This window comes from Diceros bicornis, chromosome 9 (assembly GCF_020826845.1).
Source record: "Diceros bicornis minor isolate mBicDic1 chromosome 9, mDicBic1.mat.cur, whole genome shotgun sequence".
NCBI classification, from domain to species: Eukaryota; Metazoa; Chordata; class Mammalia; order Perissodactyla; family Rhinocerotidae; genus Diceros; species Diceros bicornis.
Window position 1 is genome coordinate 18,805,183 of NC_080748.1, and position 18,056 is coordinate 18,823,238.

Below are 18,056 nucleotides of genomic sequence, written 5' to 3' on the forward strand. Positions count from 1 at the left end.
TAGTTTAACATAAGGTTTAATGAGGTTTATAGCACATGTATTATTAGTTTTATTTTAACAGCAAAAATATTTTAGCCACATTTAGAAAAAAATAAACTTATGGAGAATATAACTATTTCTAAAGATCAGATGCAAGAATACTGATTCTTTTCCTGGTAAGTAGAATATATGCTATAAGGCTTATGAAACAGTCACTTTGTAGGAATGAATACATTTTTAAAATACTGGTTAATCTGTTGGAAATTCTGCATTTCCCTATTTAGCAAAATGGCATCCATCTTCTAAGGCTTTGGTATAGGCAATTTACAGCACTTCCATCATTTATCTTTCTTCTTTGCCTCATTCTTCTCGAGTTCCTCTGCCTGCTCATCCTTCTCCCCTTTCATATTTACATTTGCTCCTTCTTCTTGATTTTTCCCCTTAGAACTATCAATTATTTTATAGTCTTCAAGAAGTGTGTGTCCTGTTTGTTTTGCTGTTTTCTTCACCATTGCTTTGATACCAATGTTGTCGATATTATAGGCAGTTACACCAACATTTATGGCAGAATCTACTGCATCATGTGTAGCTTCTCCCGCAGTATGCCCATATCTTTAAAAGAAAGATTAGAAAAAAAGTACAATGAAATTATAAACTAAGGTCTTCTGAATTAGTATCAAGTCACAAGATTAGCATGTTATCCCTGAAAGCAAAATCAAACGTTAGGTTTAAATTTAATTAATAACTTAAAACATAGTAAAGAATAAAATCACACTGTGCCAAGGCTGTATTTTCTCCTTTAGCAAGAACTGTGTGTGAAAATAAACTCAGGCTAGCTGAGATTAACGTAATGAAGACTATGTTGAAGAACACCCTCAGGGGCCCCTCCTCCATTTCATAGGTGTTTGGTGATTGCAACACCAACCACCCACACCCCGTGCAGCAGAAGGCAATGGTAAATGGAAATGGTAAAATGCTGAAGAATGAAACGTAAATTATAATAAAGGTTGTTAATCAGTCATCATTTCCTTTTTTAATCCACTCCTTCTGGAAATATAAGAGAATTTCCATTGAAATAAATGGAGGACAGAAAGAATCTACAGTCACTATAAATGGTTTTGAGTTCTACCTTAACTAGACGTTGGTGAAGTCTTGTAAACAATCAGAATCTGAGTTTGTCTTTAAGCTGAGATTCTACACTCTCTCTCCTTTCACTCCACTGCAGACTCACCGGCCTTCTTGCTGTTCTTTGAACCCAGCAAGCACAGGTGGTGCTGTCTCAGGACTTTTGTACTGGCTGCTATCTGCCTAAACTACTCTCACCTCAGGTATTCACATGCTAACTGCCCCTCCTTCTTCCTGTCAGCTAACTATTATCTTCTCAGTAGCCAACCTATTTTTATATTGCCTTACCCGACATGTCTCACCCCACTGCCAGTCAATCCCCCCTTAAACTGCTTTCTTCTTCTGTGACTTATCACCTGATACATACTACAGAACTTATTTATGCCCATTGTTTTTGTTTCGCTTATTATTTGTCTCACTAGAATAGAAACCCCATTAGAAAAGGGACTCTGCTTTGTTAATTAATGAATCTTAAGCACTCAGAACAGTGCCTGACATTCAATATTTGTTGAATGAGTGAAATGAGTAATTCCTACCCTACCTATCTCAGTTTCTGGAGCATCAAATGTATAGCAAAGTGCTTGGGAAATTATAAAGCACTATACGAAAGCAGTTATTATTGACAATAATCAATATCTGTGATTAATACTATTTCTATGAGAAAACACAATTTGAGGTCCTATACAAGGATATTAAAATTTATCCTCTGTGGCCGGCCCGGTGGCGCAAGCGGTTAAGTGCGCGCGCTCCGCTGTGACGGCCCGGGGTTCGCCGGTTCGGATCCCCGGCAGGCATTGACGCACCGCTTGTCAGGCCATGCATGCTGTGGCGGCGTCCCATATAAAGTGGAGGAAGATGGGCACTGGCCCAGGGCCAGTCTTTCTCAGCCAAAAGAGGAGGCTTGGCAGATGTTAGCTCAGGGCTGATCTTCCTCACAAAAAAAAAAAAAAAAAACTTATCCTCCTGTTTTGTTTCACTTCTTACTCTTTTCTAAGTATGAGGCTTTTAAAAAGCTTTTCTTGCCCGTAGGTTTCCCCAAGTAGAGGAGTGCTTAAACAACAAACAAAAGGCAAAATTTTACAGTTTTCGCCAGAACACACTGAAGTTTCCTAGGGGCTTGCGACCTACATCTGGACATTTTATGTTAACAGTGGATCTGTCCTTTGAATTAACAAGTCCTCTATTACTATTAGCCTGGCCTAGAACAATAGTCTGTGATCCTACTGGCTTGATCATGTTTGGTTTTTTCCAACCTCAGTGCTAGAAATAAGTAATCTTTTTATGCTCCTGAAGGATGATTCCATATTGTCCTTTGTGTAATGTTAATAATTAAAGCCAGAGCACAGCAGAACCTACAATCTGTCAAACCTTCTATCTATCCACTCTTGATTGGGGCTTTCTCACCAGTTACCAGATAGAAAAGCTTCCTTAACTGCTTTTTGCCAGTCCCTGCTGCTTTGCAACCTCTCAGCATTCCAGAGGATTTGCTGATGTTGAAGAAGACATGGGGCCTTCTCACTGTCAACCAAGCCCCCAAATACTATCATCAGGTGGCAATGGCTAAGGCTAAACAAGAAGAAAGGGGCAGGGGCAGTTTAAGCATTGGAAGAGTGACCATAACTCTTGGTTGAGCAGGTTTCTCTTAGGACTTATTTCTCCAGGACTGTGTGAGCTACAATGAAGTCACGTAATAGCTTAAAAATTTGGCCATATTAATGTTTTCAAGCACAGGAAATCCTCTAGGTTCATAAACTTCCACTTCTGAATATTTGGAATGTTCCCTATTCTACTGATGCAGTTTGATACCTCTACACTCATGATATTTCTATATGTAACACAACTCTAATGGCTACCTTATTTTTAATAATGTACTAAAAAGGAGCTTGTTCTTCCATGCTATCTCCACCTCAGCAGCAACTCCTGTTCATTTGGAAAAAAGTACCAAACTAGGAGTCAGAAAACTAGATTCTAATATCAACTTTGCCAATAACTAGCTGTATGATCTTGGTGAAGTCTCTATCTCTTTGCACCTCATCAATTTCTTCCTCTTTATTTTGTAAAATGAGATCCATATGTTAAAGCACTTTGAAAATCCCATACATAGTACTAAACATATTATTTTTAAAGACCCTGTAAAGCGGCTCTTCAGCAGTTTTTCTTTTTTTTGTAGAGGAAGATTTGCCCTGAGCTAAAATCTGTTGCCAATCTACCTCTATTCTGTATATGCGTCACCACCACAGCATGGCCGCTGATGGGTGGTGTAGGTCTGAGGCTGGGAACTGAACCCGGACCGCTGAAGCGGAGCACACTGAACTTAACCACTAGGCCACGGGGCTGTGTGGCCCCTGTGTTTCTCTCTTTAATTTATCGTCACCCATCACCTCTGCTTCCCAAAATGGCCTTAGAACCAGTATTCCTGGCAGCCATCTATTCTTCTCTTCCTTGATAAATAACTGCTCAGTTCTTTTCTTCATTCAGATTCAAACTACACTGCTAAAAACTCCTAGAAAGCCTATCTCTGGCAAAAAGATAAAGCTTTTTTTTTTTTTTTTTGTGAGGAGATCAGCCCTGAGCTAACATCCATGCCAATCCTCCTCTTTTTGCTGAGGAAGACCGGCTCTGAGCTAACATCTGTGCCCATCTTCCTCTACTTTACATGGGACGCTGCCACAGCATGGCCTGACAAGTGGTGCATCGGTGCACGCCTGGGATGATAAAGCTTATTTTTGATTTCTTAGTTTTTAAAAAATTAACCTTAATTAGAGCTTATTAAGTTAGATTTTATATACCAATTGAAGGACAATAAAAAATGAATATAAAGTATGCTCTAAATAAGTCAATGTGATTCAACTTACAATATGAATGAGACTTTTCAGAAATTTTTCCAATGCATTTCATAATGTCTACAAAGATAGCACATTGGCACTGATTCTAGATTTCATTAATTATAGCAAAATTGCAGTCGTAACTTTCAAATAAACCTTCCCAAAATTCAATTTACATGCAACCTTTAAAACTATTCTCAGAAATAGTAACCTTAAATATTTAAAACAGAAATAGATTCTTATTAGTCTATCAAAGGCAGATGGGTTGCGGCCAATTTATGAAGGACCTCGTAGGTGAAGCTGAGGAGTTTAAACTTCATCTTGAAATCAGTGGAAATGGTATGACCAAGTTTATGTTTCAGAGAGATCTAACTCAGGGTGCGTTGTGAATGGTAAGGGTGTATGACTGGAGACAGAGGAACCCGTCAGGAAACAAGCTGTGAACTGGATGAGAAATGGTGAGGGTCTTTTCCAAGGCAGTGGTAATGAGACTAGAGAGAAAGAGATGAATATAAAAAACAACAGGACTTGGTGAGTGAATGGCTGTCATATGTAGTTGGGATGTATGAGCCTGAAGACTAAGAGAAAAGTTAATAGGAAACATAGATTTGAGAGTCGCTGGCATATAGGTGGTAACTATAGTCACAGGTACAGATGATATCTATGAAGAGCAGAACAGAACAGCATACAGAGTAAAACTTTAGACAGAATTAATATTTAACAAATGGATGTGGAAGACAACAATCCTGAGAAGTAGACTGATAAGACAAAATTGAAAGGTGAGCTAAATGAGAATACTGTTAAGAGATTTAGTGAGAGCTTACCCTCCAATCTTAATAAGCATTAAATCTTGGAGCAAAATCAATCAGGGGAGAGGCTACAGTAAAGCATTTGGTTAGTCCTTATCCACGAGAAACCGTGAGAAAAAATCTAAGATGTAAAAAAGACATGTCTTTCAAATCTACAGATAACACAAAACAGAAGGCTGGCTTATATGACAAACCCCAAAATCTGCAGCCAAAATGAAGGACAGACCTAATAATGTGCCAAAATCAACAAAGTAAAATTAAGCAAGTGTAAATGTAAAGTTCTTAATTTTAGGTGCAAATATCAATTGTTCAAAAATAAGATGAAGGTCCAGATTTTAAACAAATGGTTCATTAAAAAAAAAAAAGTTTGATATGGGTCAATAAAATAACAACTACTAAAAACATATATACGGGGCTTAGCTGTTAAGTGCGTGCGCTCCACTACTGGCGGCCCGGGTTCGGATCCCGGGCGCACACTGACCCACCGCTTGTCGGGCCATGCTGAGGCGGCGTCCCACATACAGCAACTAGGAGGATGTGCAACTATAACATACAACTATCTACTGGGGCTTTGGGGAGAAAAAGGGGAAAAAAAGGAGGAGGATTGGCAATAGATGTTAGCTCATGGCTGGTCTTCCTCAGCAAAAAAGAGAAGGATTGGCATGGATGTTAGCTCAGGGCTGCTCTTCCTCACACACACACACAAAAAAGATATATTCTTTGTCTTGTGTGTCATATCTATCAAGTGCTAAGTATGACCAAAACCAAGGAGGCAAATCCCACTATTCAATCTGGTGACAATACATCTGCAATATTAGATTCAATTCTGGGTTCTATATTTTGAGAAGAACATTGATAAATGAAGGATGTGGAAATTATACTATATATGAAATTGTTAAAGGAACTTATAGCATTTAGAAGACAAGAAAAAATAAGTAAAGGACATAATAATGGTGTTTAAATATGTGTATCATATTTAACATATCTAACAAAGGAGTTACCCTCAATGGATTTGAATCTGCCCCTTCACCTACTACAAATTTGGGGAATTTTAATTAAAATTCACTAAACAAACCAATAAAATACTGTGCCTTAAAAGAGTAAATTCCTTATAGGAAAAATATTTTTACTAAGGTCATTCTTCACAAAGTGTTCTAAGATAGAATATTACTGAGGGGAAAGTAAAAATAGACCTAACTTACTGAAGTTACATTATTTTCCTCTAAAAAATTTAAAGTGGAAAAAAAGGAGCTTAAAAGTGAAATTTAGAAGCAACATAGACGAGTGATGAATTATTTAATAGATACTATACTGCAATTAGGTACGGCAGGTTTACAGTTACTTATTGCTTTTTATGGTTCTTGTAGGTCTTCATTTTCCTAAATCTAAAATAAGACAAAAGTATTAATGTAACTGACAAAAATAAACAGTCTTAATGAATAGTTCTTGTACATTTACCTAAAAATTTGAAGAGTGTAATTAATTATATAGATCCTTAGGTAAACCATTCATAATCAATGAACATAGTCCTGAATCATAATCAAAACCATAAAAGCCATACAGAATATACTACTTTAATACAATCTGCCTTTAAATATACCTAAATGAAAAGATAATCATCTGTATTGGCTTCTACCACCAGAAATCAAATAAGGAAGTTTATACATTTGTTTTTCTCCTAGGCATGATGCATATAATTAAGGCAGACTTAAAATAACTACTTAGGAAGAATAATTTATCATAGGCAATAGGAATACAAATTTTCTTCATTATACTATTATCAGTTGGATTAGAGTAGAAAAACAAATGCTCACTCTATCCAATACTTTTTCATAGAGTAAATAAATAACTTCATAAATATAAATTTAAATTTATTATTTACATTCATAAATATAAATAAATATAAATTTATGTAAATAAATGAGAACTAAATTAAATGAAATAAACAGCTCCTTAATTTCCTTCAGTGATAAATATCATTAAGTTATTACTAGTTTAACACTTGCAGTTTCTTCTCTTAAAAGACAATTTCTATTTCTGGTCCAGATTATTCATAAGTGAGAAAATAGTATTACTTGGACAAAACCCTTTATTTTCCACTGCCCCTCCATCTTTCCAAGTTTCCAATTGTATTACTGCTAAGACTAACATATCCTTATAGTTAGAAATACATCTACTTAAATTCTCACTTACTTTTTTCACTCTATGAATCTTTGGAGGAAAGGATAAAAAGAATAGCAATATACACCATAATAGAAATAAATTAGCTCAGAACCACTGTTAAAATATCCTATTGATCATATTAAGTTCTCCTCACTAAGGACCAGAAATACAAAATCTACACCAAAATCCTGTACCTTCTAGTTATGTAATCCCAAATCTTTAATAAGTCTCTACCTACTTAATTATACTTAGGTAAGCATTTTTTTCATTGAAGTAGGAAATGGACAAAGCACTTCCTGCTTCCTAATATGACTGCCTAATTATCAGTGCTAACAAAAGATACCAATAATCTAAAAATAATTCAGTTTTGGCCTAAAAGGCACTTCTTTCTCCTGCTGTTGAAACAAAAGAAACTATTTTTCTAATTACGACTGATCCGCCCAAGTACTAACCTCAGAGCATAACAAAAAGAGTATTAGTCAGAGGTCAATGCCACAAGCAGCAAGAGGTCAGCTGGGAAACCTGGATTTTACATTTCCATCAAAAGAATTTCACATCTACCCTGTATTTTCTTTGCCAAATCTTTTGGTAAAATTGCCACTCCAAGATGATGATGATGTGTCATGTTGCTTTGATTCAAAGGTATGCAGGCCCCAGACTGAGCAGACCAAATCATCTTAGGCTGCAAATTAAGTTAGTATTTCCCAACCCAAAGGTAATTTACTGTGGTGGAAGGGAATCCAAACACAAGCTACATGGTGGTGGAAAATAACTCTAGATACTAAACTTGCACAGATGTCCCATCAAGGGGATTGGTGGCGCAGCACCATTCTCTGACACTACATGAGAGAGAGAGAGAGATGGCTTACATCCCAGCTCTACTACTTACTAGGGATATAATCTTTAACAACGTATTTAACAGCTCTATGCTTTCGTTTCCTCAACTACAAAATGGAGACAATAGTGTTCAAGATTAAAACACTTATGAAAAGCACTGAACACAACGTCTGATATATAAGTATTAACTCAAATGTTGTCAGTGAGTGGATAATTAACATAAATAACAGAGTTGAGACCACTCTTAATATCACTTTTTTCTTTCTAAATAAACATTAAATATTAAGATCTATCAAAGCTAAAACAACTTAGGTCCTCCATACTAGATTTAATTTTTAGACCTTGATTCCTCTAGTACTTGTGAAGATAGAATAAGGAGCTAAAATTAGAAGATCCAGTCTTAAGTTTCATCTTTAATACCACTTATCAGATGACCTTGGGCAAATCGTTCATTTCTATGTTTCTCCATTTCTTAACACATGAAATAGAAGACATACCATCTGTCCATTCCAATACAGAGTGGTAGACTCAATAAGATGTGATAAAATTTAACATTCTTTGTATACAGAAGGAGCTAATATTAACAAGGTACAATAGTTTAATTATAATTCAATTTTTTCCCATCAAAGCTATAAGCAAATACCACCCATCAAGAACATGCAGTTAAAAAGGTATACAGAAACTCCAGGCTTTTTAAAAAATTAAACTCATTCTTTGCATTAATGATGAACCAATATTTATAACAATTAGTAATATAAGGCAAAGTCACAGTAATTCTATTAATTTTCTAAAAATATTATTCTTCTCCCTACCTAAGAAAAATAGCAAGTGAAAATAATTTGTTTTATCAGATAACTTAATAACTATATAATCATTTTAACTGTCCTTGATATTTACAAATGCTGTAAGAGACTTAGTCATTAAAACGATCAAATTCAACTTACTTGTATCTGACAGTCTGTACAGTTTCTGCTGAAACATTGCTAACAATGCATTTAGCTGCACATTCCAATCCCTGCCAGACAGTTGAAAATCCTGTAAATATATTTAAAAGTAAGTAAAACTAGCACGAGGCAAACAGACCTTCCCAGTTAGATTTCCAGGCCTTTGTTACCTTGAACACTACTTGCTGCTACGACCATAGCACCATCCAAAGTAGACTTCCCATTTCTGTCTTTTTTAAGAGATTCTGGAACAAGTTTGCTTCCATGTTTCTTGACATGTGGAGCTAGTTCCTTTCCCACACAACTTGCTACAGTACAAACTCCATCAACTAATATAACCATAAAAAAAAAAAAAAAAAAACACTTAGAAAAATGTATTCTTCCCTTGACTTTACCACTCTTATTTAGCAAAATTCTTACATGAACATCTAAAGTTGTTTTACTGCATACTGTTACCATTTCTATTTAGCAAGGAGAACCAGGGCTGGCTATTTTTTAAACAAAAGCTACTGTTTGGTTTAAGGATGTGTTCGCAGGGCCTACTGATGTTTATAACCCTGCCTCCTAAATATAATGTTCTTTTTGGCAATTTGCTTAAAAGAAAACCATTCCCTTTTTCTACGTGATTACTGCAATGTAAGACTGGCAGGTCCACCTTTCCTGTTTTCCAACCAAGCATATTTGTATATTTTTTCTCATACCAGCAAATATCTCATTGAAATAGTAATAAGATATTTAAGTCTAATAAAAGGAAATAAACCAAAAGCTGATTCAAAAGAATACAAAAAGATAATCTTACTAAATATAATGGATATCTGACCATCTTAAAATAGCAAACTTGATAGCTGTGATTCGCAAAGGAGAAGGCCTTAGAAGCATATTGCTTGGGAAGGCAGACACCAGAATCACTTAAGTCAGCTTTACTCAAACAATACATCCTGCCCTCTTGACCCTCAACTACTATGCAGTGAGGTGTCCTTAAAAGAATGTGTCATATTCAAGGATAGCAAATACATTCAGAACCATTCCTTTTCAAAGGCAAAGACACTCCCCTTTCCAACACATTAAAACAACCTTTTAACCAGTGTTTCTCAAACTTTAATATGCAAATAAGAATCATCTAGGGATCTTGTAAAAATGCAGATTCTGAATCAGTAGGTGCCTGAAATCTTTCTAAGATCCTCAGATAGGTTGATCTTGCTGGTCTAGAGATCCCACTATGAATAGCAAGGTGAAACTGCTTTGTCCTAATTCTTTACTCTTAAGGTTAAACCATCTAAATGAGTATTTACATTGACCTGGATTAAGAGATTATTTTTAACTTAAGTGAAAAGCAGTGAAGTCATTTACTTTACCCAGAAACTGACTGACTTTCGCTGCTCCTCCGGTAGCCTGCTTTGCTATATGAAGTCCCTTGGTCACAGCTGGACTAACTTCCACTGGCTTTTCTTCTGGTTGAATCCGTTCTCGAAGTTTAGAAGCACCCTTCTGGATTGCTTTGCCAGTAAATTCAGCACCTTTGACTAAACCCCAACTCACCCAGGAAGCACCTTTTCAAAGGAAAATTTTAAATTGCACAATATTAGGGCTGATTACACCTTTAAACCCTTTAATAAATAACTGATCAAGAGGGAAAAAACCAAGGAGTTCAATGTTCAGATCCCAAACTTGCCATAAACTTTCAAGCCAACTTATAGTTTTCTGCCTGGAATATACACCTTTTCTAAGCAAATTCATCTTTCAATACTTGGGTCATATGTCACTCAATAACAGAGGTCTGTAGTCTCTATGCTGCCACTACATCTTGTAGCCATCTCTATATGTTATTTACCACAGTATACGATAGTTAGGGACTAATTTTGGGTTTTGGTGTCATTAAGATGGTATTTGGCTAGAGGACCCAGGTATCCTTGTTCTTTCAGTCTTAGTCCACTAGGCACAACTTTTCCCCCAGGAAGTCCTGAGGGAGACAGACACAAACAATGCTAACTGGAAACCAACAAACCTGTATCTCAAACACCAAGGCAGAACTCCTGTTTGCTTGCTTTAGGCTAAAGGCCTAAGGCAGGGAGGTCCTCTTCCTCCCTCAATCCCAAACCCAAATCCCTCAATCTCAGTAACTTCTAGCTTGCAACATAAACCTGAAAGGCAAAGAGAACACCCAAAGAACGAACACATGAGAAGAAAAAATACGAGAAGAAAATTGAGCGGCCTAGATGGTTTAGCTATTTCTCATGAGAGTAGGCCCTAGCCCTCTGCTTTGCTTATGCTTCTTGCAGCATGAATGAAAGGAGAGAGAGAAAGCAGGATGGCAGACTTCTCTAGTGAAGAGAAAAGGCCCTGGGCCAGGAAGCATGTGGGGAAAGTAGCAGTGCGAAGGAGATGGGAGAAGAAAAGATACAAGGAAAACGGTTTCCCTGGACAAGAAAGAAAGTGTTACCCTCCCCTGGAGAGAGCTTACAATTTTAAATATTTCCTTTTTGGCTATACGCTGAAACAATGAGCTTTTAAAGTTGGACATATAAAATACTTAAGTATGTGCTCCCAATGTCTGTGGCACGGTTTTTATATAACTACTTCAGCCCTTGAGTGAGCCAGGTATCCAGTGATCATGTGAAAATCAGACCTGTTTATTTAAAAATGCTAACAATGCAAAGTGCCAACTAGTAATTGATTAGAAAAATTGATGTTTCTCTCTTCCTGTTTCAGTCAACATGTCCACCTCCAGCTCGAACCCCACCTCTACTGTCCTACCATTGAGGGAAGACCAGGTCTCAAACCCAGGCAAACAGGTTCCAGCCAGGAGTTCTCATAACAATAAAGAGATTGAAGATGTCTAATAAAAAAAAATTGTGCTTTTAATTTATAGATGGCAAAGTTTTAAGAAGTAAAAAGGTAGCCAAACTTGAAGAAGGAAGACTGAGAAATCATAAAATAAATGACACTGAAACAAAGGAGAGCTCAAGTACACTATACTCCTATAACGCAACTCTATAACAAGAGGGATGGAGTCCATCCATGACTGAGAAAAATAAATGGAAACGAGACAAACGAAAAGTCACAAGACTAATAAAGAGAAATACTAGATGTAAATTATGGACAAGCTATCACCAGGGAAGAATATAATAGAAACAATACGTTAAAATGTAGACATTGCACTAGAAGATAAGGAACTACAATATTTCACTGGTAGCTATTAAGATCTCTTAAATGGCACGTGTAGTGCCAGAGAGAGATTTATTCTATCCATGTTTGCATCCTATGCACCCAGCTAATGCTGAGATATAGCAGGCAATGAATGTTTGCTGAATAAATGAGAGGCTGGCAGATGACTGAAAATGATCTAACTTAAACCTAACCCAGTGGGATGCTCTCATCAGTCTATTGTCACCAGTCCTCTACCTCCTCCCAAATTAGCTCATAGACACTCCATCTAAAATGTGTGTTAGCTGCCTTCTTAAAGTTTAAGTCTAGGCTTCTCAAGCCAATAGTCTACACAGGTAAATTTAAATTTTTTTTCCCCAAAGCCCCAGCAGATAGTTGTACGTCATAGCTGCACATCCTTCTGGTTGCTGTATGTGGGACGCGGCCTCAGCATGGCCGGAGAAGCGGTGCGTCAGTGCGCGCCCGGGATCCGAATCCGGGCCGCCAGTAGCGGGGAGCGCGTGCGCTTAACCGCTAAGCCACGGGGCTGGCCCTACACAGGTAAATTTTAAGCAATTATTTCACTTTTTTCACCTTTTACACTCATAAAACATAAGACTGTAGCTTTTGCTGATATTTACTCATCCTTTTACAGTGGACAGGAACCAATCAAAGGCTAATGTGAATGAGCTCAATTTAGATCCCTGCTAACTCACCTTTGTACAGAGCCTGCATGAGTCAGGTAGAAACAGCCTCTTTTATTTTTTTATAATTTTATTTATTTATTTTTTCCCCCAAAGCCCCAGTAGATAGTTGTATGTCATAGTTGCACATCCTTCTAGCTGCTGTATGTGGGACGCGGCCTCAGCATGGCCGGAGAAGCGGTACATCGGTGCACGCCTGGGATCCGAACCCGGGCCGCCAGCAGCAGAGCGCACACACCCAACCGCCAAGCCACGGGGCCGGCCCTAGAAGCAGCCTCTTGACAGATCATTTTCCTTGGATATTTTTCTGCACCTTTCTTTGTTACGTAACAATAGCTTAAGTATTTGGTGAGCTAGTTGTTTTTCATTCTACCTATTAAAAAGCACATAGGGAGACATATACTCTGATAGGCAGTTAGACGGTTTTAATGTTACCCACTATTAAGGCTACTGCTGGAACTCTAGCCCTGAGGGTACAGGATGAAAAGGAAAAGAGTTACAAGCCTTAAGACACTGAGGTCTCAAGAAGTCAAGAAGGTCTCTAAGTGTTAACAGAATGTAGTTTTTGCTCATTTTCAAATGATGCACTGCTGAGAGTTCTTGTGCAACCCCTAAAGAGATCTCTCCCCAGTATTAGCAGGTTCTGTAAGATGCTCTGCCTCTTTTGACAAGAACCAGTGTGTGGAATCTGTGTGATACCTAGGAGGCCTAAGGCTTTGTGGCATGTGATATTTTCCAAAGATGGCCAAAAACAGTATCTCCTATTCTACATGTTCTTTCAACATGACCTTGACATTCTTTCCATTGAGAAGTGGGGTCTCTGTCATATCCACTTGAATCTGGGCAGGCTTGTTATTTGCTTATAACAAGTGACACTGAAAATTTCCCAGAATATGTCAGAAAAGATGATGCAGCTTCTGCCTGTTTGCTGGATCATTCACCCTTGGAACCCCGAGCTAGCATGTAGAAGCCAGACTAGCTTAAGGCCGCTATGCTGTGAGGAAGTCAAGCTGTAGGGAGAGGCCATGTGTAGGAACTCTATTTGGCAGTCCTAGATCTTGAGGTCTCCCAACCCAGATGCCAGATGCGTGAGTAAAGGAGCCTTGAGATGATTTTGGCCCCCAGCTACAAGTCACCAGTTAGCCTTTGAGTCTTCCTAGCTTGAGGCTCTGACATCACAAAGCAGGTACAAGTCACCCCTACTGTGACCTTTTGGAATACGTGGCCTACAGAATTCCTAAGCATAAACAAATGTTTATGGTTTCACACCATTAAGTTCAGGATGGTTTGTTGCACAGAGATAGTACATGGAACAATCTTATAGCAGTATAAATTCAAAAAACTTAAGAAAATGACCTTTGAATTTAGTTATCTACATATATATGTATGGATATGGGCAAGTTTTCTGAATACTGACCTAATAATAGCTCAGCATAAAGTTAGGGGGCATGGTAGTTAAGAGTGAAGGTTTTTCTTTACAACTTCTTTGAAAATCTCTTTTCAAGGGTCCATTTCAACTGTTACAACTATATTTGAAAAATGTGGCTTTATCTTTTCTTCTTGTCTCAAGCAGCTCTTTGACAGTGGACAAAATATTTTGTTAGCTCCTAGCCAATTAATTATTTTCACTTATTTTAGCTTGTTGGTTTTTCATACTGAAGATTTCCTCTGCTTTAGACACCTTTATTATTTTAATTGGTTTTTAGTACAGAGATGGAAACTTGTATTGGCAGTCTTTTAAATGACGGGTCAAGATCCCTTTAATGCATCATGAATTTGGCTTACTGAATAGTGACTGTAATGTTTTTTAAAAACAAAATAGAAGGTCTAAATCTTAGAGCTACTACAGTTGAAAAGCTAAAATGTTAACCAATTAAAGTAGAAAGATACATAGAAGTGATGATCATTCCAGTTTTAAAATAATTGATCTGAAGCCCTTTCTAGCCCTAATTAAACAGTAGGGCCTACTTTGAAAATAGCTTGGCTATAATCCTCAGATCTTCTCATGCCTACATAATTGTGTGGTTAGGGAGTGCTGCTTTGCTTCCAAAGATGGATGAATATCTCATCATTTTGTGGTGGAGGAGGAGCGGGGAGAAGGGGAGAAAAGAAAAGGATTAAGGATTGCAAAGGGAAAAGGAAAATAACTAATTCTATGTTCAGAGCTATTCTGTGAGTTTGGGGATTCCAGAAGCTTTTTACTACCAATTCTCCCAAGAGTAAAACAGGTGTAAATGAGCATAAGTGAGGCCATCTTGTTGCACTAAATGGCCCCAGCTCCTCCTCTGACTACTTGCTGCTCTGCATGTACTCCAAAAAATTCACACGCTCTCCCGATTTATGGCCTCTGCTTACGTATGTACTCCCCAATAGCTTGATAAATTAAAACTTTCTTCTACGAGTTTCTCTCCAGGAACAGGCTGACCAGAGGCAGGAAACACACCTACAAGGTATCCATCACAGCTGACAGAAGAACGGAACAATGTAATGCCTGGAGCCGTCGTGCCTGGAGACCAACATCCCTGGACCCCCTCCTTACTGCCCATTTTCCCTATATAACTGCCTCAAGATTCTGTAATCTTTGAAGATGGGTCCTTGAGACATTAGTCACCTGTCTTTCGATTTGCCAGCTAATCTAATTAAACTTTCGTTTCTCAATCTCTAACTCATTGTGATTAATTGGCTCAGATGGCGGCGATCAGAGCGAACCCATTGCTCGGTATCATAGGGAATAATAGACCAAGAAGAACTTACATCTATATGACAATATGTGATGTTCTAAGAGTCTAGTTCCTTCAATTTTTGTTTAAATATTTATAAACTGATCATTCAGATCCAAAACACAAAATATTACCTTTCTAAGCATTCTCTTATGGGTTCCAAAGATTTCACATTATAGGAGAAAAAAAGTTAACATTACTGTAATACCTGACAAAATGTTTTGAGCCACTTTCTCACTCCATTCAGGTAATTCCTTTGCTTTTTCTTCTGAAACTGGCTCATAGGGTACAATGTGACTCAGATTAACTTCTTCACTTGAAGTATCTTTAGCCTAAATAGTAAAAATGTTTCAAAATGTGAAACAGTACTACGAGGGAGAAAAATTACAAGCATTATGTAATAAAATATTAAGCCAACAAGTATTAGATATAATAATTGAAAATACCTCCAGCCAATCTAGTTACCAGTACATTTTATAACATAAAGTGCAGCACCATTAGTTACCAGTACATTTTATAACATAAAGTACAGCACCATAACTGCTAGAAGCTAAAAACTGTTGTGTTCTTATATAAGGTCCAAGTGGCAAGATTTAAATACCAATATACCTCTAACACAGCATTCATCAAATCATATAAACGGACTAACTTTTTTCTTTCCTTGACTAGACTATGAGTTCCTTCACATAGCTATCATTCCCTAGATATCTGTATGCACATGGTACTCAGTAAGGTTAAAAGATTTCCGTTAAATGACTCAATCACTAAGGAAGAATGTATCCAAATAAACTGGTTTTGACAGAAATCAAGTAAAAGCAAGTAAAAATATATAAACACAGACAACCTGCTGTTTCATTTGAATGGAAATGGGGAACATAGAAATATGTGTAATTTGCTTATCTAACAGCTGTTATGAGAGCTAGGGTCAACACTCAAAATCTCAAACCCAAATTTATTCATTCTAAGAACTTAGGAGCAGGCTAACTCAGACCTTTTTAACTTGAAAATCAAACTGCCCAACAGAAATACCAAGAGTACTTCACTTAAAATATAAAACAACTTAAAAACAAAATAAAAACTTCCATTTGGGGGGAAAAGCCACTCATAAGTAAAACTGAAAGACAAACTGAACAAAGTATTTGCAACTTCTATATTTGACAATGAGCCAATGTCCCTCATATATAAAGACCTGCTGGAAATTGAGAAGAAAAAGACTAGCAACGCAGTAACAAAAATGAACAAAAGACATGAACAGACATCACAAAGAAAAAATTCAATAAACCCTTAAGCTCAATGTCACTCATAATAAAATCAATGCAAATTAAGATATTCCAATATACCACTTCTCATCTATCAGACTGCCAAAATACAGAAAGACTGACCACCCACTCTGTTGATCAGGCTATGGGGAAATAGGTACTCTCATACACTGCTGATGAGAGTGGTGAATAGTATAATCATAGGGAGGGCAATTTAAGCAAAATCTATCAAAATTACAAATGTATTTACCTTTTGACTGAGTAACCCCACTTCTAAGAATTTATCTGATCAATTACCTACAAATGTATGAATCAATGGATCTACAAAGTTATACATTGAAGCATTGTTTGTAATAGCAAAAAACTGGAAGCACATCAAATACCTCTTAATAAGAGATTGGTTTTATATTCATATAATGAAATACAAGGTAGCTGTAAAAAGATTAAGGAAGTTCTCTATTTACTAACATGGAAAGATCCCCAGAATTTATTATCAGATACAAAAAATAAAATACAGGACACTATATATGATGTTACCTTTTGTATAAGAAAGGGAAAGAAATAATAATTTTTATTTGCTTTTATCTGCTTCAAGAAACCCAGGGAAGAAACACAAGATCCTAACAAAAGTGATTATCTATAGCGGCAGGGGGAATAGCATGGACAGGGACAAATGTGGGAGTAAAGCTTTTCAACGTATATACCTTTTTATAAAATTTAATTTTAACCAAGAAATTAAATTTAAAAAAAAGATCTCAATGATATGATAAAATTTCCAAATGTATTGTTATAAAAAAGCAAGAAGCAAAATAGTGTATCTTACATGCTGCCACTTGTATTAAAAATTATATGCATGTGTGTATATATATATTCACACACAAAATAAATATATGTGTACATATGTTTGAATACGCATAAAACATATCTGGAAGAACAGCAAGAAGCTAACAACAATGTGTCTGGAGAGAGAGGCTAGGTGGCTGGAGGACAGGAGGCTCGCTTTTCACTACATTATCTTTTGGTTCCTTTTGAATTTGGTTTCTTGTGCATTAACATTTAAAAAATTTTTAAAAATAAATACATTTCTTCTAACAATTTTGGGCTTCTAATGTCCTCATAAAGCTGGTGTAAGATGTTCAACATAAACCACAGTAACACTTTGCAAGTAAATGTAGAATATTCACGTGATATTCATTAATTCCAAAGATAATTATTGAGCATTCACAATATGGAATACAACAATGAACAATACCAATCTGTCTGTAACTCAATACTCACACAATGCTATTTTCTTTCTTCAGACATTTGCTTATATTACCACTTCTGCCTAGAATCCCCTTTAACCTGCTATTCGTATGGCCAACTTGTCTTCATCCTTCAGGACTCATCTTAGCAATGATGTCCTGGAGGAGAAGCCTCCCTACTGCTTCCCACACTACCAATACGCCCACGCTTATCTATGAGGCTAGGTTGTACATTAGATAGACATTATCTCTTTGTTAATCTGTCTTCCCCACTACAGGGGTAAATTCCTTGAGATGAGAAAT

General features: G+C 36.9%; 1 protein-coding gene across 2 annotated transcripts in view; it reads right to left on the minus strand.

The window, feature by feature from the left end:
• Positions 1-18,056, minus strand: part of SPART (spartin) — a 34,270-nt gene continuing 16,214 nt past the window's right edge. For both annotated transcript variants that reach the window (XM_058548015.1, XM_058548014.1), the window contains exons 5-9: positions 15,459-15,582; positions 10,038-10,232; positions 8,853-9,011; positions 8,683-8,773; positions 1-591 (exon numbers count right to left, since the gene is read on the minus strand). In XM_058548015.1, the coding sequence (XP_058403998.1) occupies positions 318-591; positions 8,683-8,773; positions 8,853-9,011; positions 10,038-10,232; positions 15,459-15,582 (843 nt within the window). In that variant the 3' untranslated portion in view covers positions 1-317. The remainder of the gene's footprint in view (positions 592-8,682; positions 8,774-8,852; positions 9,012-10,037; positions 10,233-15,458; positions 15,583-18,056) is intronic.